We start from the raw sequence: 25,000 nt of genomic DNA, 5'->3' as shown, positions 1-25,000 counted from the left end.
TGGCCGCCGGTCCCTCGTAACCCAGGTTACCTTTTTTGGTTGAACTAATCGATCATATGCAGTCTGCTGCTTAAGGCCAAAGATATCTCTACGAACCAGTAATCCTTTAAAATAACCGTACATTTTCATTAATTTAAATGAATTCACGCCTTAATGCATGCAAAATCCCCTTAAAATCAATTAAGGGAGGAGATCCCATCAAACCTCCTTAAACTCCCCTTAATCTTGACTCCTTACTTTCTAATTTAATGTAAAATTCAGGGAGACAGGGACTTTCCCTTAATAACTCATGAATAACCTGTAAACCTGCACAAAAGACATGAAAAATCCCTTAATTTCTAGAGTCTCTGTGAATCAACCCATGAATAAATCCCTTAAAAACCCATGATACTAACCTTACTTTTTCACAGCTATTTTTAACAGATAATTAATGTTTATGTAATGAGAAATTTCAGGGATAAAATGAAGGGGTTTGGTTTCATAGCTGAAAACATAATAATAAGAGCCGGTGCCACATAACATCTGGTTCCTGGCATTCTGACAAAATCAATATGTATCCGGGTGTCGTTTAACTCAAAAAATGTGGAAAATCTGCAGCTCGATTCCCAACAAAACTCTGAAACCAAACCAGTGACCTCATTTTATCGAACTTTCCGTCCCAGACTTCCCGGGTCGCTCCGAGCCGCCGGAACGGAAAGGCGTCAAAACACGGCGAGCGAGGGAGCCGACGTGCCAAAGAGACGCTTTTGTCCAAAGCGAACTAATCACATTAGCGTCAGAATGTCGGACTAATTGCAAACAAAGCGAGAGCAATTAGCGGCGCCCGAGGCGGCGTCCCGGGCCGCCGCTGCGTTGCTGACTGGACAGAATCTACTGACTCCCCGCTGACGTCAGACGGACGCCCGCCGCTCCCACCGCCACAAACACACCAACCGGCTGACAAGGAGACCTGGAGCTATTGTGTTCGTGTCAAGTCACATCACCTCAGGTCCACAGGTGGAGAGAGGACTAGACTCTCCAGCAGAAGTATTGTTTCTTTACTGATGTTTGACTTAAGTAGACGTATAAGTACTGCTGTAAGAAGAGAAAGTAAAAAGTGTCTGATTTAAAATGTCCTAAAGTAAAATGTCCTTAGACAAGAGAACGTTGTTAGCTGTGATCTTTTCCATGTGACTCTAAAAGGAGAGAGGACAGACTAGATTATTTTAACTGGAAACATTAGAAACGACAAAATAAAGTGCAGAAACAAAGTAAAGTCAGATTCCTCTTCTCACTGTGAATGGATCCACAGTTTGTCAGTTTCTGTTGATCCAGTTTCTGCTGCTGATGGAGAGACACAATCTGTTCTGTGATGGATGGGATTTCAAATGGACTGAAGGACAAAACTGCAGGAGAAACATACTTAAGTAAAAGTAAAACCAGACAAAAAGCCACTCAATTACAGTAATGAGGGTAAATGTAATTAGTTCTTTCCACTCTTGGCCATATCACACAGTCCAACTCTCAGTCCAAATTCTGCAGTGGAATTACATCTTTTATTTTTACGCGTCTGCTTTAGACTGATTATGGGACTCGGTTATGTTTATTGGAGTCATAAGACCTGTTGGATATTTCCACATTGAGACATTGTTTTCTCCTGGCCGACTTGAGCAGACTCCTGTTGGAAGAGGAGAGGTGAATCGTTACCCAGCCGGCAGTCTGTGGGTTTTTATTGTGTTTCTGTCAGAGTGCTGCAGGCGAGAAGCTGCAATTTAGACTCTCTGCATTTCCCAAAGGCTTGTAAAGCAGCGAGATGCATGAGATGTTGTGTTAGGAGGAATCTACTGCGCTGATTCTATCATACAATCCATATAACCGCCTTGAAATGTGTCCCATCTTATCCCGCACACTGCAAAAAATCCATCTTAACTTGTTTAGTCTTAAAATCTCAATTTCTTAAAGCGAGTGAAAAGTTCTGCTGACAGAATGAAAGAACTCCACTTTCTCCCAGAGCAGTTTACTAGTTTCAGGAGTAGAAACACGAGTAAATATCTTGAAACAAAGCTGAATAAAGCAGATCGCTCCACTAGTACTAAGAAAAATACACTTTAGTCAACAAAATTCTTGAAACAAGTTGATTTGACTCGAGTCACATGACTTGGACTCGAGTCAGACTTAATTGCTTCAGACTTGATGCATGAAGAGAAGACTTGAGACTTGACTTGGGTTCTGGTGACTTGGGACTTGACTCTGACTTGTACTTTGACTTCTATACTAAAAGCAAGGATCTTAAGGTGACTCAGAAGTTTCATAGCAGCCCCATGATGCACTTGGCTTTCATGCCAGCAGAGGTGGGCACTCGAGTCACATGACTTGGACTCGAATCAGACTTGAGTCACAGTTTTAATAGCTTGAGACTTGACTTGATGCATGAAGAGAAGACTTGAAACTTGACTTGCTGCATGAAGAGAAGACTTGAGACTTGACCTGACTTGGGTTCTGGTGACTTGGGACTCGACTCTGACTTGTACTTTGATGACTTGAAAAGGTTTCTAAAGTCTTGACTTGAGATCTTGTGTTTGTGTAAATGACTTAGATTGAAAGTGATGAGATTTGTTCCAGCGGACGACTGAATTTAAATTCTGTTTTCTGAATTTGTATGGAATGATTGAATTTATTGAAGTTGAAACTGATTCTAGAAATCAAACTCATGATGCTCTTACCAAGTTTTTATCCTATTAAAACCATATTGCATTGAAAAGTCCTAGATATTTAGTTTTCTTTAAGATATTAAATTGATACTGGACTCTTGATTTGTTCTGACTTGACTTGCTGTTCTACATTTAGACTTGAGACTTGACATTAATGACATGGACTTGACTTGGTAATCTACATTTAGACTTGGGACTTGACTTGAGACTTGTGCCCCAAGACTTGAGACTGACTTGGGACTCGAGTTGACTTGATCTCACCTCTGGTTTGCACTGGAAACATATAGAATCATCTCACCGCACCGGCAGTCTTCTTCAGAAAATTAAGGTTTTAAGACTCATTACCAGATGAAATGACTTGTTAAGGTGAATATTTTTAATCAATGAATCAATCAATCTAATCAATGTCTGCACCATTTAAAACAGGCTTGTAGATCACACTGATTTGTGCAGTGATTATTGATTTTTACCTTATACGCTATGTTTCTATTTTATGTTTCTATTTTGGAAGTTATTTTCTTTGTTGTGCTATCTGTAACTTTATGTACGTTTAATCGGACTGATCAGATCGGACCGACTTCTTATGGATTTTATGGACTTCAACTGATCTCTTTTGTTATTGTTGTTCCTATCTTTGCGTTATTTTTATTTGATGTTTTTATGCTTTATATTGTTTCATGTTGTGTGTCTGTAACCTTCATGTCTGTCACTGATGCTGCTTTTCTCAGCCAGCTCCCTCTGCTAAAAGAGATCTCAGTGAGACTTTAATGGTGAAATAAAATAAAATAAAGATAGAAACTGGACAAAGTGTGACATCATTCCTCTCCATCTAGTGCTGCAGCTTTACAGTTACAGCTGTCAAGAAGAAGAAGCTCAGCATTAATGTCAGACATCTGCAGCACTTCAGCGTTTATATACCAGGTGGAAACTGGACTGAATCCCTTCCACTGAAAGATAATTGGAAGATAAATCACATGAGACACTCGCAATGAATCCTGATGAAAGTTTGAAGCGGCTGTTTGCAGCTTAGAAGGAATCATGAAAAAGGAGAAACCAGACGGAGGCTCAGTGTCGAAACGCAGTGAAACACTTTCAGAAACCTGTAGCAGCGTTGGAAGCGGTTCTGCTTTTTCATGATACCCTTGTAAGATAAAAAAAAAAATGAGATGGAAACATATTTTTTCCATTTCAATTTGCATCTGAATGATATCCGAGCCGTTTATACATTTCTGTTCGCTTTCGCAGGAGCAAAAACCGGCCGGCTTCAACCTGTCAGACTCTCTTTCACTGCGGTTTGTCATTTTCCCTTCACCTTTTGCACAATAACAGCGGCTCGCATTTAAATGTAGCTTCAAGGCTTTTTCTTCTTCTACTTTCTTCTCCTCCAGAGCGATATATAATAAAGCAGAAATCAGCAGAATCATTACGTTACGGTTGTGGGAGCGTTTCTCCTCACAGAAATAAAGCGGCAGCCTTGAACGACAAACCTCGAAACAAATTATCAGCTGCACAAAAAAAACCAAAAAAACAACAACAACCCCGAACCGCTTCCTCTGAGCGGGAGGTCAGGCCGCTGTTTCCCAGTCTCAGAGCTTTCCCAGAGTTCCTTTCACCACCAGACTCTCCCTGGGGCTTGTCTGCACCCCCCCCCCCCCTCCCCCTTCCCCCCCCCCCCCTCCCCCTTCCCCCCCCCCCCCCCCTCCCCCTTCCCCCCCCCCCCCCACCAAGCCTCTGTGGGACTGTGTGACAGACAGGGACAATATTTCTCACTGTAATGAAATGTATGTGGACTGCTGGGAGTCCGACATTCAACGTCCCTTTTCTGCCAAATAATACTCTGAATATAAACATATAAACGGGATCCGGTCAGAAATCTCATCGTCTTGAACTCTTTCCAGATCAGAAGGCATCTTGCCAGTTCAGGCTCCGTTCACACCGCAGGATCTTCACGCTCAATACTGAATTTCTGCTCACACAGAGCTAAAAAATCATCCATCTTAACAAGTCATCTAGTCTCATATTCAGCCTTCAAATCTGCTTTTCTTAAACCAGTAGAAACATTCTGCAGTGAGGAGAGATAACTCCACTGGTTTCCACTGCAGCTTCACTTGTTTCAGGAGTTTTCTACAAATGAAACAAGTCAGTGTGTTGAAACCAGTCAGAATAAGACAGATCACTGCTCTGCTGTCAAGAAAATGACTCTTGATTCTACTAAATTCTTCTAACAAGTTGATTTGCATTGGAAACAAGTGAAATTATCTAACGCTGTCGGCAGATTTTTTCAGTTATTTTAAGAAATTCTAATTTTAGGACTCAATAATAGACTAAAATAGAGATTTTTTGCCATGCTTATCTGATTTGGATGAATATTCATATCTATTCTAGGATGTAATCCATATCCAATAACAATAATGATAGTGCTGTAGAAAAGGAAAGTGTGAGCAGAGTGACAATTACAAAGATTACAGAGTGAATCCATGTGATCCAGATTAGAATCGAAAAAAAGCTTCTTGCTGTTCACACTGACTAGAAAACATCAGATCTGAGTCTCAACACTCATCTCTTCATGTTCGCCTTCCACTCATTTTATTGTCTGTCATGTCGGTGTTTCCTTTATTTTAATTAAGTTTTTCTTTAGATTGCTGCTGTTCTGATGCACTTTGTCTCCCCGGTTTCAACAGGTGCTACGTAAATAAATGCGATCCAGATGGGAATTGAAAAAATGCGACTCTAATTAGCTTTTTGCGGTTCACACTGATTAGAAAACATCAGATCTGAGTCACATGTGAGGAGAAAACATCTGAATTTCAGCTGCAGTGTGAACGGAGCTTTAAAGGATGATCAAATACTCTTCAAATAAGAATAAATATAAATGGGATCAAGTTGTAAATCTCATCGCCGCCTCTTTCCAGATCAGATTTCGTCTCGCCAATTAGCGCCACAGCAGCTGGATTTTCATGACTCATCACTTCTCTTCTTCACGTCTGTCAGCTCATTAGTGAGTAGAAGATTCGCGGCTTGCTGGTGAATCTAAAGTATGTAAATTAATGTGATTTGGGACGTAATGAGCGCAACCGCTCCTCCGAGAATAACAGTCCAGCTTTCCAATTTGTGTCACACTTAATTAGCCAATAGGTATGAGATAATTACTAATTAGTCCTATTTTTCTTTCCCAAATAAAGGTAAATTAGATAAATAATTTAACAAAAGCCCTTCAGCCCTTTTGTCTTCTTCTTCCCTCTCTTACCAGATTCCCATCAGATTCCCCAAAACAGGACAAATAAATTGCCGCCCGAGCCGCGGCGCGATGTCAAAACACTCAGATAAGCAAATTGCTTTCTTTAATTTCAAAGCATCGTGGCTCGCGCTGCGTTCCCCGGGAGAACGGCGGCGGTGGAAATGAATACCTGGCTCTGAATATGAGAGCTGCTGCGGCTCAGCCGGCGGTTTGGATGTGCTGTTTGCTTTAGAGAGCGGTAAAGTCTCCGGCTGGCGGGTCGGGTTCTCAGCCTCGGGCCGAGTTCTCATGATAAATCAAACCGCAATTAAACCATCAGGCATCGCAGCGCTTCACTCTCTCAAGCTATTACATCGTTTCCACTGCAAATCAGCAACGCAATGGGATTTGCCATCAGAATGACTGGCTTCATTAGAAACTGCTGTTGTTGGTAAGAAACAGAAAGTTGTGATTTTTGCAATGTTGAACAGATTGGTAGACTGTAAAGGGCCCTATTATAGGATTCACATTTTATTCTATTTATAATCAAATATGATTAAAGTTGTTAGATGAAGACAATGTTAAAATTTGAATTTGTTTGACTGGTTAAATTTAAAGTTTTTGCATTTTCAAAAGTTCATCCTTTCTTCCAGTCAGTTTCAGTCGAACTCCAGGAAACGCATCACAGCTGGACTTGCTCCTGATTGGCTCCCTCGCTAAAGAATGACTGAAATCCGTCCAATCAGGGTCCAGTTTCCAGCATTTGAACTGGAAAGCCTCCACTCAGCAGGTTTTACCTCATTTGAATTAGCGGAGCCCCTGCTCTCGGCCAATCAGGGTCCAGTACTGTGACCACTTCACATTCATTCAATAATAAATACCCTTAAGTTGAGTTAAACCTAAATTGACTCCGCCCACTGAGGTTCTACTCAACCAATGAGATTATTTCTGCCTCTGAGAAATGTTTGTAGAACTAACTCTGCATTCAGGTGACGTCGGGTCTTTTCTCCGAGTCGGGAACACGTCACAAGTCGGCCTTCCGAGTCGCACACGTTCATGTTCTTCATGGTCGGAAAATTGTAGAACGTTTCCTCAACTGTTTACACACACTGCCAGCCTTCTAGGCTAACGTTAGCAATCGAGCTAGCGATAGCCTAGTTAGCAAACAATCTTCGGCTATTTCAGTAGATTATGAATGTAAATACATGTAAAAACAGGAAATTTAATGCCGTACAATTATAGTTTTCTAGGAATATCCATGTCTTTTAAATTTGTACTTGTAGTTAATTTTGGGCTTTACTGTATGAAATTTCTTCCATTCTCGTACGACTCAGTTCTCTGTTCAGCCATGTTGGAAAGAGTGATGACATCACAACTCAATTTCACAAGTCGATTTCTCCGACTTGATCATCCATCAAAAGTCTGGACCCACCTGACTGAATGTTCTGTGTTTCATTCTCTTAAATCCATTTTGATCTAAAGGCTTCTGCTTAAATGCTTGAAATGAGTTTCTTAGACAAATATAAACAGTGAAGTTGATCCTATGTATGAATTTCTTTCCAAAGCCTTTTCCTTTCCATCAAGGCAAACAATCTAAAATATAAGATAGTTTTGATTTGTTTAACACTTTTTTTGGTCGCTGCATAATTCCATTTGTGTTATTTCATAGTTTTGAGTCTTTACTGTTATTCTAAAATGTGGAAAACGGTAAAAATAAAGAAAAATGTGGCGTGTCCAAACTTTTGAGTAATAAGGTGTTCATGTGTCACTTCCTGGTCAGAAACTCGTAAAATCCGACACCACCTGAACGCAGCATAAACCTCCAATCTGCCTTCAGACTGACACTTTTCACTCCACCTTTGTTTGAACACACCTCGCCTCTCCGCTGCGAAGCTTAATGTCTTTTTGTTTGTACAAAACCGGTCGCTGAACGTATCGAGTTCACTCTGAATGGCAGCGGTGGTCGGATAAAAGCGTCGCTCCACTCTGGGCGAGCTCCATAGACGCACAATGGGAGAGAGAGAGAGAGAAGTGGGACAGCGGGGAGGCTTCGGTTTCACCTCTCTGAAGCTGCGGAGGACAGAGGCTCGGGGGTTCGGGGTCGGCCTGAGAAGAGCGTTGAGTTTCTGATTCTGCATTCAGTCTTCCTTTAATTCAGTCCGGTAACAATAGAGCTGCGCTTCTATTCATCAGGCCCATGTGTGACCCAGATGATGAGCTGAGATACCGGGCGAGGCGTTCACTGACATAAAGGTGATGCAGGTTCGACAAAACACCTGCGTTCACTGTAAAGATCGACTTTCAGGGTGTTTTGGCTTTTCTACAGCGGACACACACACACACACACACACACACTGCAGCTGAATACACCTGTCACTCCTCACTCAAGTGTTTAATCTGGTCCCACCGGTGGGTCCGTCACTACAAACTCATGTTTCTTGTCCAAGCTTTGTTCAAACCCACAGAAATTTATTTTAAATTCTAGTCCAGATCCCGAGGCTTCCAAAGACACCAAACATGTCCGACTGAATTACAGGGAAATGTGTGGAAAACGCAGCAGAAGATGTAATGGGTCTCTGTGCTTTCTGGTCATTCTATTTTCTTTTCTGAAACTGAAATTAAAAAAATGAAAAACGAACGGTGATTTGATTTTCACTTCAAAATCCAAAAATGAAAAACGGAAATACGAGGCATTTTTCGTTTTCTTGGTCAGAAACAGCAGATAAGAAAGGACTTGATTTTCCTTTTCTCCTTTATTAAACAGAATATAAAATAGAAATAAAACAAAAACGAAAAAAAGCCTGATAATTGACACGGTGCTGATAAAGCCACACCCAGGTGTGTTATGGATCAATACGTCGTTTTCCGAAACAACAAAAGAGCGTCGCTCAGAGTTCTGTGAAATTGGCCAAAATTAAATTTCTGGCTTTTGTCGCCAAAGCGCAATTTCTTTTCAAAATAAAAGCCTGACGAGGCTGCCACTAAAAACGCGGTTGTGAGTCGTGAAGTCTACCTGATTATTAATGAATTATTCAGCTAAATGTTTTAGAGGACGACGAATGGCCGTTTCTGAGTGCAGAAATAGGCCTTTAATGTCCACAAAGCAAATTAATGCTGAGCTGGCATAACAAAAGGTAGGGGGCATGCTGTAGAGTTTTATAGTAATTTATAGTATTATTAATTGGAGCAGCATCTTGGGTTTGAATATTTTACTCAGTATCAGCAGCTAAAGCTTTAGTGAAGCGTTGGAACAGCAGATACAGAATATCCTAACTTTGAAGCTACTTAAATCCCTATCAACCCCCACAGATATATCATGATAATTCTGTGCTATGCAGCAGTTAAAATCGTATTTATCGCCCCTTTAAGAAACAAAAATCAGGTGAAGTATCCATGTTTGAGGAGAAAATGTCAAGTTTACGCTCTGATGCATCTGAAACTGTGAGAGCCATCTTATCTCTGTTCAGTTTGGATAATGTGTTTGAGAGCAGCTGATTCTACTTAGACTCTAACAGAGAGCCTCGGCTGTCTGATACTGAGGGTTTATCTGAGGACAAAAACTCTCAAATGTTATGTCTTCATTTTTAATGTCTTCCAGAACACAGGAATGAATGTTTGATGGGTAAAATTTGGATTTAAAATTTGAAATTGATGAGCAGGAAAGCATCAAGTTGTTAAATCTCTGTGTAGCTCTGGTAGTGTGTTGTGTTGTGTCTCTTCCTCCATGATAAACCCCCAAATCAGTGATTCTGTGATCTGTTGCTCTGGTAGAGCAGACTGGAGAATTGTGTTTTTTTTCTCTCTCCATTCACTGCCATTGTCTGGAGGAACAGTCTGAAAATCACTTCTAGCACATAAAGGAACGCCGACAAAGCAGATTCTGACTATATATAAAAAACTAGTCATGCTGCTGAATTGTGGTGAAGAAGAAAATAATACGTTTACCAATGATTGTAAATAAGGCAAAAAAAAATTGGGAGACAGGACTTTGCAAAGCAGATTCTGTCAATATATAAAAAAAAATCAGTCTCTCACTTTTTTTTCACCTATTTACAATTATTGATAAACATATTTTCTTTGTTTCTCTTTCTTTATGTTTATGTGTAACAAGTGTAACACCAAAATCTGGTCGGAGGAAACTTATGATGATGGAACGAAGAAAATAAGAAAAGTTTACCAATAATTGTAAACTGACTAGTTTTTTATATATTGTCAGAATCTGCTTTGTCGGCGTTCCTTTATGTGCTAGAAGTGATTTTCAGACTGTTCCTCCAGACGATGGCAGTGAATGGAGAGAGAAAACAGACCGGAGCAACAGATCACAGAATCACTGATTTTTGGGGTTTTATCATGGAGGAAGAGACACAACCCAAGACACTACCAGAGTTACACAGAGATTTAAGTGGAAAAAGAAAAGAAAAGTAGAAGGTGGGAGGGAACAGGACTGAATAAATCAAATATAGCTGCAAGTGTCCATGAATATTCATCATGAACCTGAACATTACTTGATAACGTTCCTTCAGAAGCAAAAGAAAAAACGCTTAATGGATCCGTCATTAAACTTTTAAAGCTGATCTCCAGAGAGGAAGGCTGTTAAAAGCAGAGAGGGGGGCGGGGGGGGGGGGGGCGGGGGGGGGGAGTTACCATCGATGACTCATCACCAGCCGAGGAGAGAGAGAGCGAGAGAGCGAGAGAGCGAGAGAGCGAGAGAGCGGCGGCACTGAAAAACCCACAAAGAAGAAGAGAACGGACAATATCAAGAGGCTGCGGAGCGTTGGTGGTGCGCGCTAAAAATAATTCAATAGAAGAAGTAAAAACACACGACCACTAGAGAAACCAGCTTCCTGTGACACAACACACTGCCTGTGTGGGCGCAGTGTGTGTGTGTGTGTGTGTGTGTTAGACTGATATACTGGTTTGCTGATATATTGGACCTTTTATTGATTATCAGATATCATCCAATCGTGTTGTTCCTCCTGAACACAGATACAGAAAATCCTGCTGTGAAATTTTCTTTTCGTTTCACATTTTATTTATTCATTTAATAGTTCAATAATGGGTTTTTTTTGTAAATTAATTCTCCATCTAAAGGCAGTAACGTCTCCCAGAGTTTCTCTACCACTGAACAGGTGTGATGTCACTCTGCCTTAAAGAGCTGCTGACACTAAAAGAATCTCATCAGTCTGGTTTCAGTGGAGAGTTTTAGTGTCCCATGATGCTCTGAGTGTTTCAGAGGCTTTTCACCCTGATGAGAAGAAAACTCTGAGGGGGAAACACTGAATATTTTTAATTTGTTTGGCATGAAAACGGTCAAATTTTAACATAATGAATACAGACACAAAACAACGGCATAGAGGATCATTCCTCTGCTGGACTATTTTTGATTTCGCTTGAAATTTTAATGTCATATTTTAATGTAATGTCATGGTTTTAATCCATTTACTGTTTTTAATCCATTTGTTTTAATCAATCTGTTTTATGTAAAGCACTTTGAGTTGCATTCTATGTGTGAATGGTGCTGTATAAATAAAAGGTATTGACCTTGCAAAACCTTGTGTGTGTGTGTGTGTGTGTGTGTGTGTGTGTGTGTGTGTGGACGCTGGAGCCTTTAGAAAACTCCAATAGATAAGGAGAACAGCGAAGACATCCTGTTCCTTTCTGTGGACAAAAGGAAACTCTGGGCTGGAGAGAGAGAGAGAGAGAGAGGAGGGCGGGCTATTCAGTCCAGCACCATATCAGTGTATTGATAGACTGATAAACTGATATGGTTTTGTTTTCTCTGCATGTCAGCGGTTCCAAACTATCCTGATCTTCAGATTTTTATGTAATTTATTCAGCATTTATTATTAAATAGGTGTATATTATAACATCCCAAATTAGCATTTTCATTTTTCAACATTTTTCATTTCACTGTGACTTTAAGTTTCACTTCATCCATAGTCTGAATCTCCAGCGTATTAATCAGAGGTGATGGGTCTCTCTTCTCTGTTGCAGCCACACTTTGTTCTTCACTCTGATGAAACTAAGTGTGTTTTTTAACTCTCCTGTCAGCGCTCATCATGCTAACGCTTTATCATACACTATGTTGAGTGATAGTAGCTCCATGCTAACGCTTTAGCATACACTATGTTGAGTGATAGTAGCTCCATGCTAACGCTTTAGCATACACTATGTTGAGTGATAGTAGCTCCATGCTAACGCTTTAGCGTACACTATGTTGAGTGATAGTAGCTCCATGCTAACGCTTTAGCATACACTATGTTGAGTGATAGTAGCTCCATGCTAACGCTTTAGCGTACACTATGTTGAGTGATAGTAGGCCTTATCCATTTTTTAGATTTAGCATCATAACCAAATGTGTGAATAGGTGACAGTTGTGTACTGAATTTAGAACATTATTATTCAAATATTAATCATTATTATTGCATATTATTACTATGTTAACGATATATATATTAATGGGTTTTTGCATTAGCAGTTGTAAGGCAGGGAGTGGCTGAAACATAACAGTGCTCTGGAAACCCTCCCTGGATAAATAAAGCTTAAAAAATAGTAGCTGAATTATTATTTTATTACATATATGAATACAAATTGATTATTCACAGCCTTGTTCAGCTGTTTAAAGCGTTCAGACCGCATGACAAAACCATTTGGTTCTGGCTGATTAGGGACTAAAACATCTGAACACACTGACACACCAGCTCTGTTGTTGTTGTTGTTGTTGTTGTCAAGCTGATTTGACTCTTCAGCCATTCAGCAGCAAGACTCACGTTACATCGCTGCTGTCCTGTGAAAACATTGTAACTCTAATTTTGTTGATTTCAGTTGAAGGATCACATGCTTCTCTATGTGCTGAGAGACTTCTCGGACCTCTTGGGCTTATGAAACCGTTCGGATGAACTGAAACATGCATGGAGGTCAGGCTGAAACCAAGGCTGCTTTTCTGAAAAGCCGACACTTACGATACGCTCCGACTCTGAACTGAACTGAACACACGCTGCACAAACAACCGCAACTCAAAGAAAAGAGAAGAGCGTTACGCAACATGCCAAGGCCGAGCTCCGCGCTGCGTGACGCTCCTCACACAGCGAGAGTAAATAAAAGTCACACAAAAGGCTCTCCGCCGCAACATTTACCCACCTGAACATTCAAATCGCTCCATAAGTGTCTTTCTGCGCGGGGAGACACTTCAGAAGCTTTTCCAGATATTGAAAAGGAATCAAATGGGCCCGCCGCGCGCTGATTACAGCACTTGTGCCTCAGGATAACGCGGCCGGTGAGTCACGGCTCATGTCCGGCACGCAGAGTGTAATCAGGGAAGCCGGCTGCGGCTCGGCCGGCCGTCAGAGGCCAGAGATGTGCCCGGACGGCCGGGCGGCGGGACGAGCGACCCGCTAATTGCTCAGCGGCGCGGAGCGGAGAGGCGGAAAGGCTGATGGGTGTCAAACCTCATTAAATATTCCATTACTTCCCAGGACTTCCATTTCCTCAACCCAAGAAACCCAGAAAGCCGCAGCAGTGATTTGATTAAGTATTAATGGTTGTAGCATCTTAGAATAGTTATCAAATGGTAGAGATGTACTTTTCTCAACAGGATTATAGATGTTCTATTATGTTGTATTTTCCCTTTTTTAAATCTATGAATAAGAAATGACAAAATCCTCTTCATAATCAGATTATACTGTCTTATACTAAAATTAATCATATTAGAATAACTGGATAATGAGATCCCAGTTATTCCTAATATGATTAATTTTAGTATAAGACAGTATAATCTGATTATGAAGAGGATTTTGTCATTTCTTATTCACTAGATTTAAAAAGGGAAAATACACACATAACTAGAAACACTCTATAATCCTGTTGAGAAAAGTACATCTCTACCATTTGATAACTATTCTAAGATGCTACAACCATTAATACTTAATCCAACTCACTGCTGCGGCTATCTGGGTTTCTTGGGTTGAGGAAATGGAAGGTCCTGGGAAGTCAATGGAATAATTTAATGAGGTTTGACACCCATCAGCCTTTCCCGCCTCTCCGCTCGCGCCGAGAGCAATTAGCGGGTCGCTCCGTCCCGCCGCCCCGGCCGTTACGGGCTCACATCTCTGGCCCCTCTGACGGCCGGCCGAGCCGCAGCCCGGCTTCCCTGTTTACATCGCTCTGCGGCCAGACACTTGAATTAGGCTGATTCATGGTCTGGTTTGGGCGTTGGACGGCGTAAACGGCCGTATTTCTGAGGCAGACAGCAGCGGGCCGAGTCCTTTATTATTGTTATCTTCTCTTCTGCTGTCAGGATGGGGGGAGGGGGGGGGGGGGGGGTAAAGGGGGCAGGAGGGGGGTGTTTGAGGAGCGATGAGATGAGGGATTGTTTTACAAGCCAACGCTTCACACACCATAAAACTCATTTTCATCTCCAGGCTACCAAATAAACATATATATATACACCGTCTTCCAAAACTTACTTCACTGTATGTGTGTCAATGTTAATTTTCACAGCATTTTTAAGTGTAGTTATAGTTTTAGTCTTTAGACAAAAACAGCCTTTAAATTCAGTCAGATTTTAGTCGGGGCATATTGATGAAATCTGGGGTAACACTTTACTTTACAACGGCCTTATCCCAGTCTATTAACCTGTGTATTAACCTATGCAACAGTATTGTAAGTATACAATATTACTGTGTTGGTACTTGATGAAAATCTCCCTAATAAATGATGTACTTACAGTGTAACAGCAGCAATTAATGAAGCCATTTGAACGGTGTGTTACACTGTTGTAAGTACATGATGTATTCAGGAGATTTTCATCAAGTATCTACACAGTAATATTGTGTACTTACAATACTTTTACATAGGTTAATACACAGGTTAATACACTGGAATACAGCCATTCTGAAGTAAAGTGTTACCAAATCAAGTCAATAATTTATTGATTTTAGTAAACTAAAATGACATTAGTAAGACTTTAGTAAGACATTACAGTCGACAAAAATCAGTCCACTTCAACAGTTCAACCTTAGAATAAGAAAACAGCAGCAATTTAGTGTCGATTACAATTGCAACGTTAAATATCTTCCTGTCACACAGGAACAGAACACAGGACGATGTTAAATTAGGTTTTCAGCATAACTACTTTTAAGCAAACTCTGCAGACTACAACTTACGACCTTGAGAGAGCATCCGCCAACACGTTGTCCCTTCCACTTTACCTGCTGTGGTTTATACCGACCACAACCCTTTGGTTTTCCTCCGTAGCATGATTAACTCAAACCACCGCTCTATCCACCTTTCTTTTCCCCCCTTTCCCCTTCTGGTTTTGGCAATTATTTGTAGATAATAAACCACTTCCTTTCTGCAACATTTTGTTGTCAGTGTCCCTTTATGTTACCTCCCTCCGAGCCCGGGTCGTAACATATTACGACATCCTATTTTTCTGTTTTTGAACTCTACACTCAAACCTTATGAAATGAAACATTAAATTTACTCAGTCAAGTACAGGTAATAAAAACCAACATGTAGATGTAAACAGCCGGGAAATTCACCTGTATCCATAAACCTTCAAACACTGAAAGACGCTGAAAACCCTGAAGGGAAACAGCAGCTGCAGACCCAGATACTTCAATCCTTACTGGATCAATATGATCCAGCAGAATGAACAGAACAACTTTCCAAAACCTGGAAAAACGTCTTCTGCTGTGTTTTTGGGATATTTTTGTCAATACTAGAAAATAAATAAATAAATTAAAATAAATAAATAAATTGGTTTCATATATCGTCAAGGGACAGAAGTTTCGACTAGAAGCTTGTGTGTTTGTTCCCCCCAAAACTCATTAAAAAGCACCAAAAAAACATCTTTGCATGTGCATTGTTTTGAGATTTTCATCGGTTTCACACATCTATCTTTTATCAGTTTCAGAGACAGTTGGCGTTGGTGCTCGTTTTCTCGTTATAGTCTCCATTGACGAAAGTGCAAAAATCCATCGCTAACAAGCAAGGTTAACCCTGGTGTGTGTGTGTATGTGTGTGTGTGTGTGTGTTCAGCAGGGACACAGCCTAGTTGGAGGTACAGTAATTGGACAGATTTATCTCATTTCCCGACCCGGTTTCCCTCCGCTGAGTCAATAAACCAGAAGCTCGGACAGCAGCCACACTCCAGTCGATACGCTCCGCTCTTTATTAGCGCTGGATGGCTGTGCAGGAGGGGAGGAGAGTAGGTCGAACCGTCACAACCAGCCCTAAAAAACCCCCAACGAGTCAAACGCACCCCGTGACTCCACCCCCCCCACCCCCACCCCCTCGTTATGACGGTGCATTTTCCCCCCCTGCGCTCCCTCAGCGGACCAACAAAACAGCTTCTGGATGTGTGTGATCACTGCTAACGCACAACTACACTGCAGCTCTCCAACTAAAATAAACCCCATTAGTATAACACACACACACACACACACACACACACACACACACAGGTACTGCTGTCCAAAGTCAAGACGGAAAATTAGATGGAGGTGATGCTGACGGTTTGGAAGTCATGATGGAAAACATGAATCACTTCAGCCAGGTCTTGCAGTAATAGATATGTTGTATTATACAGAGATACTAGGATTCAACTGATAAGGGTTTTTGAAGGCCAATATCTGAAACCTGAATATTGGTATTTGTTGTATTGAAGCTGCTGATAGAAGATATATTCAACATCTTTAAATTTGACCATTTTCATGCCAGAAAATGACAAGAATCCAGAGTTTCCCCCCCAGAGTTTTCTTCTCATCAGGGTGGAAAAGCCTCTGAAACATTCAGAGCATCATGGGACACTAAAACTCTCCACTGAAACCAGACTGATGAAATAGTTTTAGTGTCAGCAGCTCTGGAAAACTCTGGGACACAAAACTGCCTTTAAATGAAGAATTACTGAACAATTAAATGAATAAAATAAAATAATCAGGTTTTCTCTACTGTTTTTCTGTAGCTGTGATCAGGGAGGAATTCGATATTTAATAAAGGGAAAGTCAAACTCTATTAGATATAATGAAATGTAATGTGATATTTTATTGATCACAACAGTTAAATCCTCTTTTCTCTGTGTAACTATCAGGCGTACAACCACTAGTCTTTAAATGGAAGTAAACACAGAGGAAAGTTCAACACTGTCGTGACGCTAAAACATCACGGAGCACAAAACAGCATCTAAAACTCAATCAAACACCCGGACGCTGGGTTTATTTTCTCCCTCCGTCACGCTGTGCCTGGCGTGGGCGTGCGACGCCGCGGCGTGAGGAGATCCAGATGTGTATGGAGAGAGAGCGGATTCATTAGCATCTGTGGGCTTCCACTGTGAGAGGCTATGTTTAGATGAGAGCCATTCACTGCTGATGGGATCACCAGGGCTGCATGTAGCTTCAGATGTGATGTGACAACAATGAGTAATCTCCTGCTGTGTGTGTGTGCGTGTGTGTGTGTGCGTGTGTGTGTGTGCGTGCGTGTGTGTGTGTGTGTGTGTGTAATAAAAGAGAGAGCGAACAGAGGGAAGTGGTTGACAGAAGAGGAATGGCCGGCCGTACAGCTGCATAAATCACATTATATTATATGTCCATGTGAAAATCACTCACTTGGTGTTTTAGTCCAGAAAGGAAACCGTTTTTGCGAGCAAGTTTTTTGAGTTCAGAGGGGAAAAGGCAACAAGTGTCTGCTGGTTTAGCAGAACTAGGCTGAATATTTTGTCATGTTGGGATGTTGATGACTGACAAACTACAGGAATACACCAGGTTCTTTTGGAGATCGGCCTGTTGGTCAGTTTTTATGTGATAAGAAATTAGACACCAAAATCATCCCTGTGTCCCTGGTAGATCATTGGCTCCAGTGCTCCATGCTAACACTTTAGCATACGCTATGTTGAGTGATAGTAGTTCCATGCTAACACTTTAGCATACGCTATGTCGAGTGATAGTAGCTCCATGCTAACACTTTAGCATACGCTATGTCGAGTGATAGTAGCTCCATGCTAACACTTTAGCATACGCTATGTCGAGTGATAGTAGTTCCATGCTAACACTTTAGCATACGCTATGTCGAGTGATAGTAGCTCCATGCTAACACTTTAGCATACACTATGTCGAGTGATAGTAGCTCCATGCTAACACTTTAGCATACACAATGTCGAGTGATAGTAGCTCCATGCTAACACTTTAGCATACACTATGTCGAGTGATAGTAGCTCCATGCTAACACTTTAGCATAACTATGTCGAGTGATAGTAGCTCCATGCTAACACTTTAGCATAACTATGTCGAGTGATAGCAGGCACAATGCTAACACTTTAGCATACACTATGTTGAGTGACAGCAGGCACAATGCTAACACTTTAGCATACACTATGTTGAGTGATAGTAGCCACTTGCATTATCTCAAAAGTGAGAAAAGGAGAACTTGAAGCAGCTCTACAGCTAAACAGTAAGTAATCTTTAATGATATGTGGCCAAGTCAGTTTTGTGTCACACCTGAAATAGTTCCAAAAATGAACCTGGCTACATCAGCTATATTGACTTAATATTTTTTTTTTTTTTTTTAAATTTATAAATCTACAGGCCATGTAATAACTTTTTATTACTAAAAGGTCAGTCAGCACTATCACTCAGCATAGCCTACATGCCAAAGTGTATGAAGCACCGCAGCAAATGATCTACCAGGGACACATGGATGATTTCATCAGTTGTCTGGTAAACTGACCAGTGGGACACTCTGCCACTCAGTGTGTTCCTGGTCTGTTATGTTGGATTTCATCTGATGTGTGCTTTAATCCGTCTTCTGATTGTAAACGGCTCTCAGCGACTGTTTCCTCTCTGCTGTAATTTCAGCTCGTCATTGACGCAGCAGCGACCAATTTCCCCCTCCGCCGCACGCCGCCGCCTCCGGCCCAGACATCAGATAAAGAGTCAGAGAGGAGATCGAACCGTCTGGACCTCCGTGATGCAGCTCTGACCTCCTCTTTCAGCCCAACACCCGGCTGGCAGACATCGACCCGCTGAGATACAAAGCCGCTATTGACGATGTTTCACCGTCACCTCTCCTCCGGCTGCAGCAGGCGACACTCTGAGCTGTTAGTCATCAGCAGGATCGTTTTGTTTAACGTTCCTGCTGCTGTGAAACTGAAAGCAGAGGTGAACCAACATGTTCTGCCAAGTTCATGAAGTCAGTGTCAGATGTGTCATCTTTAAAAGGAAGTTGAGTGTACAAAGATATATAAAGTGCCCTAAGCCTACACAGTGACCTGATTCCCCATGTGCAGAAAGTCGGCCCATGGTGCATTGCGGCCAAATGTTGAGTGTGATCGTAAATTGACGCTCCAAGTGCCACAAACTGATCCGTTTGGATTCAGGTTCGACCGATATGAGGTTTTTGAAAGCAGATACTGATATTTTTAGACTGAAATCTCCAATAGCTGATATTCTGTACCAACAGCCAGTATATCCACTGTCTTTAAAGGCTCCATGAAACAGCATCTTTACTTCCTTGATTTCATGGGGGCGGGACTTAATGCAGGGAGGGATCAATCAAAAGTGTAAACCAATGGGAGATCAGTTAGGTAGAGAAAGGCAGTTTTATTTGATGGGAGGGGCGGAGGGGCGGGACTGTTCAAAAATCGGTGATGTTTTATTGGTTGGAGTTTGTATTTATGCCTCCTGGTGCAGCGTGATGTCACCATTAAAGATACTCTGCTTTCCATGTAGTATAAGTCATGGGAGTTCATTTCATGGGGACTTTTAAATTTGAAACATTTTCACGCCAAAAAGTGTCAGGGTGTCTTGTGGGCGGGGCCAGCAGTGAGCCGGTTGTATCTGTCAAGGTGAGGCGAGGTGAAGTCACAGCAACAACAACAACAACGGAGGAAAGAAGAAGAAAAGAAAGAAGAGCGAAGCTAAACGTTCAGCAGGAGGCTTTACGCTGCCGACTGCCTCAGGCTAGATGACAGCTCATCAAGATGACTGACAGGTGTCGGGGGCGGGGACTCGACCGGCTGAGGGGGAGGAGGGCGGGGCTAATGGTACACTTCCCGTCTTCAAGGAGAAAAGTTGCATGTTGGAGCTTTAAGTTGCTTCATTTCCTGAATTAAATGTCAGACTGGGTTTTAAAAAGCCGTCACGGAGGAGAAGCTGCTGTGTGGCGAGTGCTGTGACAGATGAATGACATCATCTCGCCGGCCGCCATGTTTTTACGACCGTAGCTTTATGAACTCTTCTGCTGTCCTCTAACAGTCTTCAGTGCAGTCCTCCGGTCGACCTCCGCGGGCGTCTTCACGGCCTCCTCCGCCGTGGCAGCGATCCCACGGCTTGTTTTCTAACAGCTGATCGCCGCCGAGACGCGATCTGTCTTGATTTGCGGCCGGCGGGAAACATATGGTCGGCGTTATCGCGTTAGCTACCGGGGGGAAAACACACAGAGGCCGAGCCGCGGAGGAATGCTAAAACCAGATTATAATGACGGACTCGACCGAATCGTCTGTGGGAGGGAAGCTTTTAAATCACGAAGCGACCGAGCAGAGAGACGGGAGGCCAAACTGTGGCAGGGACAAAAATACTGACAGAGACAGAAAAACATAGAAAACAGACAGGAGGGGAAGTCACAGTGGCAACAACAAGATAGAAAGGAGATAACACACACACACACACACACACACACACCTACACACACACACAAGCCAGGGTATCTGCAGATTTCAGAAAGCCAAATTTCAGCCTTTTTAATAACTTTTAAATGCTGCCTGGAATTGAACTTGAGACCAATTTAAAAACCAAAAATAAAGAAAAAAATAAAAATGTCAAAATAAAGAGATTGCATCTGTCTGAAACTGTAAATGAGCAAACAGGAAATTAAGTGTTACGGGACTTGAAGTCAAATTATATTTATTAAAGCAGATATGATGAAAACAAAATATGCATCACATATTGTATTCACCCTGTCCTAATAAAGTAACACAACATGAGAAAATAAAACTGAAACTCCTGCCGGTCCTGTTTGCATCTTTTGGTGAAACGACACAATTCATGACATTTGTCTTATTTCGTTTGCCGTACTTTCTTCTAAATGTCTGATTTCATGTTTGCATCAAAATTAAACTTAATTAAAAAATAAACCTGTTAATAAATAATAAATAAACCTGTCAAACTTCTAAAAACTGGATTCAAGACATTTTAATGTTTCTTAAGGACTTAAATTGAGATAATTTAACTGTTTTTCGAGAGTTTTTAAAGATCTGCAGGTACACTGACAAGCACACAGACACACAGACACACACCACACACACACACACACACCACACACACACACACAGATACACACACACACACACACACACACACACAGACACACACACACACACACAAACACACAAACACACACACACATGTTTCCTACCTGACTTGCCCACCCCGGCTCTGCCGAAGACGGCCAGCTTCACCTCCGGGCTTTTCGCCATGACAGCGGTGGCAGACGGCGAAGCTCAGCGAGCCAATCAGAGCGCTCCGAGGTCAGCGGCCCATCCTCCGCCTGCAGGAGACGAGACGCCGTCTGAGGAGAGACGAGACACAGCAGGTCAGACCGGACTGATCCATCATCATCTTCATCATCATCTTCATCCTCATCCTCATCCTCACTACACAACAGGATTTTAATAACATGATGACATGTTTGGCAGCGACGCTTTCATCCAAACATGCAGTTTCACATCTGGGTTTTTTTGTTTTTTGTTTTGATTGACCGTGTCTGTGGATGTATGCATACTCATGACTGTGTGTGTATGTGTGTGTGTGTGTGTGTCCGTGTTTATTTTTCTGCTGTTATGTGCTTTTATACTTTTTGCATTTTTATTCTTGTCTTGTTTTATTCTTTGCTTTCTATTCCTGACTTTTATAACCAATTTCTGTAAAGCACTTCAGTACAAACTGGTTTTGTTTTTAAAGCGCTGTACAAATAAACTCGGACAAGTTGAACTTGAACAAAACTCATGAACATTTCATCCTTTCCCTGATGTCTTATTAGCAGGCTGACTTGATAACTGATCCTGAGTCTGTTTAGAGCAACAAGTTACACAACTTTTACATTAAAGGAAAAGGAAGCCGTTAATAATTAGTGAAAAGATCTTTTTAATTGTTTTTTAAATGTCACTTCCTATTTAGGTTCAGGACACCAGTGAAGCAGGTTCACTGATTTGTTGATGGATAAAATTTGTTAAATTAAAAACTGATCATCCTCCTGCAGCGCTCTCTGATTCAAACTCCATCTGTCTGGGAACTCGCTGGGTTGTCAAAGTTATTTCTGGAAAACCACAAGGATAAACACAAGCACTTCCTGCAGACTGACAGACAGATAGATACAGTAGATATGGGAATAATAAACTACCAAGATAAGTTGCTCTTGTCTTATCAGACATGTGAGGCTGTAACGACTTACAAAAACACAAATGCACAGATGTTTACTCCAATCCGTACAGCTGAACATCGAATCACAATTTGCAAACTTGTGATGCATTTTGTAGTTGCAGCTAGTTGTAAATGCCAGAGGTGAGACCAAGTTAACTCTGCTCGAGTCCCAAGTCAGTCTCAAGTCTTGAGGCACAAGTCCCAAGTCTAAATGTAGAACAGCAAGTCAAGTCAGAACAAATCAAGAGTCCAGTATCAATTTAATATCTTAAAGAAAACTAAATATCTAGGACTTTTCAATGCAATATGGTTTTAATAGGATACAAACTTGGTAAGAGCATCATGAGTTTGATTTCTAGAATCAGTTTCAACTTCAATAAATTCAATCATTCCATACAAATTCAGAAAACAGAATTTAAATTCAGTCGTCTGCTGGAACAAATCTCATCACTTTCAATCTAAGTCATTTACACAAACACAAGATCTCAAGTCAAGACTTTAGAAACCTTTTCAAGTCATCAAAGTACAAGTCAGAGTCGAGTCCCAAGTCACCAGAACCCAAGTCAAGTCAAGTCTCAAGTCTTCTCTTCATGCATCAAGTCAAGTCTCAAGCAATTACAAAAGTGACTGAAGTCGAAGCCATTTGACTCGAGTCCAAGCTATGTGAGTTGAGTCAAAGTCATGTGACCTGAGTTCGAGACCAAGTCATGTGACTCGAGTCCCCACCTCTGGTAAATGAGCTTGGAAAGGCCAACTCCAACACTAACAGCAACTAAAAGTGAATGTTTTACCACCAAGAAGTCATCACATAGAGCTTTAAGATGCTTTCATTTTTTCTTCCTACAAGCCGCAGCACTTATTAGTATTAGAAGCTGTCAGGTCGTAACCAACAGGCCCGGAAAGACACATGATCAGATTCGACGCGATAAAAACCTTTCGCATCCCCGTAAATCATAAAGTAAGCGCTCTGATCATGACATCGTTATCCTGACAGCGGGAGTGTAAGCCGCACAAAATCCTCCACAATTTTTATCTTTGAAGCTAAATAATAAAACAGTGTTTTTGGTCTCAGAGTCGACGCTAAATAAGGCTGAAGGTCCAGACTAATGAAGTCTGACAGGCTCTTCATCTTCCTGAGAAAGAGAGAGAGAGAGAGAGAGAGAGAGAAACAGAGAGAAACAGAGAGAGAGGGAGAGAGCGAGGGAGAGAGAGAGAAAGAGAGAGAGAGAGAGAGAGAGAGAGAGAGGGATGAATGGGATGAACGGAGAGGGATTTGTCTCTCTGTTGATGCCGGCATGCCGGCTCACACCTCCAACAGTGATGGAGGAGGCTGAGGATGCCATTCATCGTGTTACCGAGGGCAACCGCATCATCGCCGACGTGACTCACTCTCTTGTTACCGAGGAGGAGGCTTTTAGCAGGCATGAGTATCCCTGCGTGTGTGTGTGTGTGTGTGTGTGTGTGTGTGTGTGTGTGTGAGTGTGTGTGTTGAAAATCGAGTGAGGATATTTTTGGCTGTTTCTCGCTTCTTTAAAGGACTCGTTTAGGATTAGAATTAGCATTAGGTTTAGGTTCAGGTTAAGAATTGAGATTAAGTTTAGTTTAGTATTATGACTTGAGTTTTTCAGTTAAGATTATTACACTGCAACGTCGGATACTCACTTCTGATTGGCCAGTGAACACATTCTGAGGTCTGTTATTTCTGAATAACAGGCTGCTGTTTCATATTTTTATGTTGCTGTGGTTGCAGTTCTGCTGGGAATATTTTTTTTTATATTTTTTCAGAAGCTTGTCAGTTACTTTAACTCATTATAAAATCATTTTCAATCAATATTTCGTATTACATAAGTGAGTAATGCCTTTGGTAAGTAGCTGTGTAAAATAAGTGAGATCATGTGCAGCCAGAGGGTCATTAATGCAAAATAAGCCACGAAAGGGTGATTTAAAGAATTTGGATTAGGTTTAATTAGGATAAGGGTTAAGTTTAAGGTTAGTTTAGTGTTAAGATTTATGTATGGGGTTAAGATTAGAATTAGGATTAGGATTAGGTTAGGGTAAGGGTTAAAGTTAAGGGTAGACATGTAGTGATGATAGATAAGGTTTAGGATTAGGGGTTAGGGAATGAATGTAGTTAATGAAGGTCCTTACAAGTATAGTAATACAAATGTGTGTGTGTGTGTGTCTGTGTGTGTGAGAGAGAGAGAGAGATATGAAAGAGAAACAAGATAGATAAAGAAAGATCAATATAATAAAGCAGAAAGCTGAACTGTCCGTCCAGAGAGAAAACAGAACTGACTCCAGCGATCTGTTTAATAAAAAAACAAGCCAGCTGTGCGGTTATTTCATCAGATAATTGATACTAAAATCATCCCAAAACACAATCCGTTCTCCTCCCGGCTGCTGTTCCCCCTCCCACCAAAAACAAGCAACTGAAATCTAATTGAAATCTGCAGCCGGACGACTCCAGAGGAACCCTAGGATACGCTGAAAATGGACCAATTAGCAGCGACGCTGACTGGAATAACAACAACAACAACAACAACAACAGCAGCATGAGAGTGAGGCTCGTGTTTTCATTAAACTAGCGCGGCGGCGGCTGAGGGAGGCAGGTTCGTACCTCGAGTCACGGGTTTGAATCCCTGACTCAGAAATCATGTACTAGATCTTTAAGTTTCAAACTA

At 41.5% G+C, this 25,000-nt stretch overlaps 1 protein-coding gene across 3 annotated transcripts in view; it reads right to left on the bottom strand.

Moving 5' to 3' along the window:
• rerg (RAS-like, estrogen-regulated, growth inhibitor) overlaps nucleotides 1-25,000 on the bottom strand; it is a 65,343-nt gene that overhangs the window by 19,362 nt on the left and 20,981 nt on the right. For all 3 annotated transcript variants that reach the window (XM_078282186.1, XM_078282187.1, XM_071898470.2), the window contains exon 2: nucleotides 21,316-21,468. In XM_078282186.1, the coding sequence (XP_078138312.1) occupies nucleotides 21,316-21,376 (61 nt within the window). In that variant the 5' untranslated portion in view covers nucleotides 21,377-21,468. The remainder of the gene's footprint in view (nucleotides 1-21,315; nucleotides 21,469-25,000) is intronic.

The sequence above is a fragment of the Centroberyx gerrardi genome, chromosome 24 (assembly GCF_048128805.1).
Source record: "Centroberyx gerrardi isolate f3 chromosome 24, fCenGer3.hap1.cur.20231027, whole genome shotgun sequence".
NCBI classification, from domain to species: Eukaryota; Metazoa; Chordata; class Actinopteri; order Beryciformes; family Berycidae; genus Centroberyx; species Centroberyx gerrardi.
This window is presented reverse-complemented; position numbering and strand designations above follow the sequence as displayed.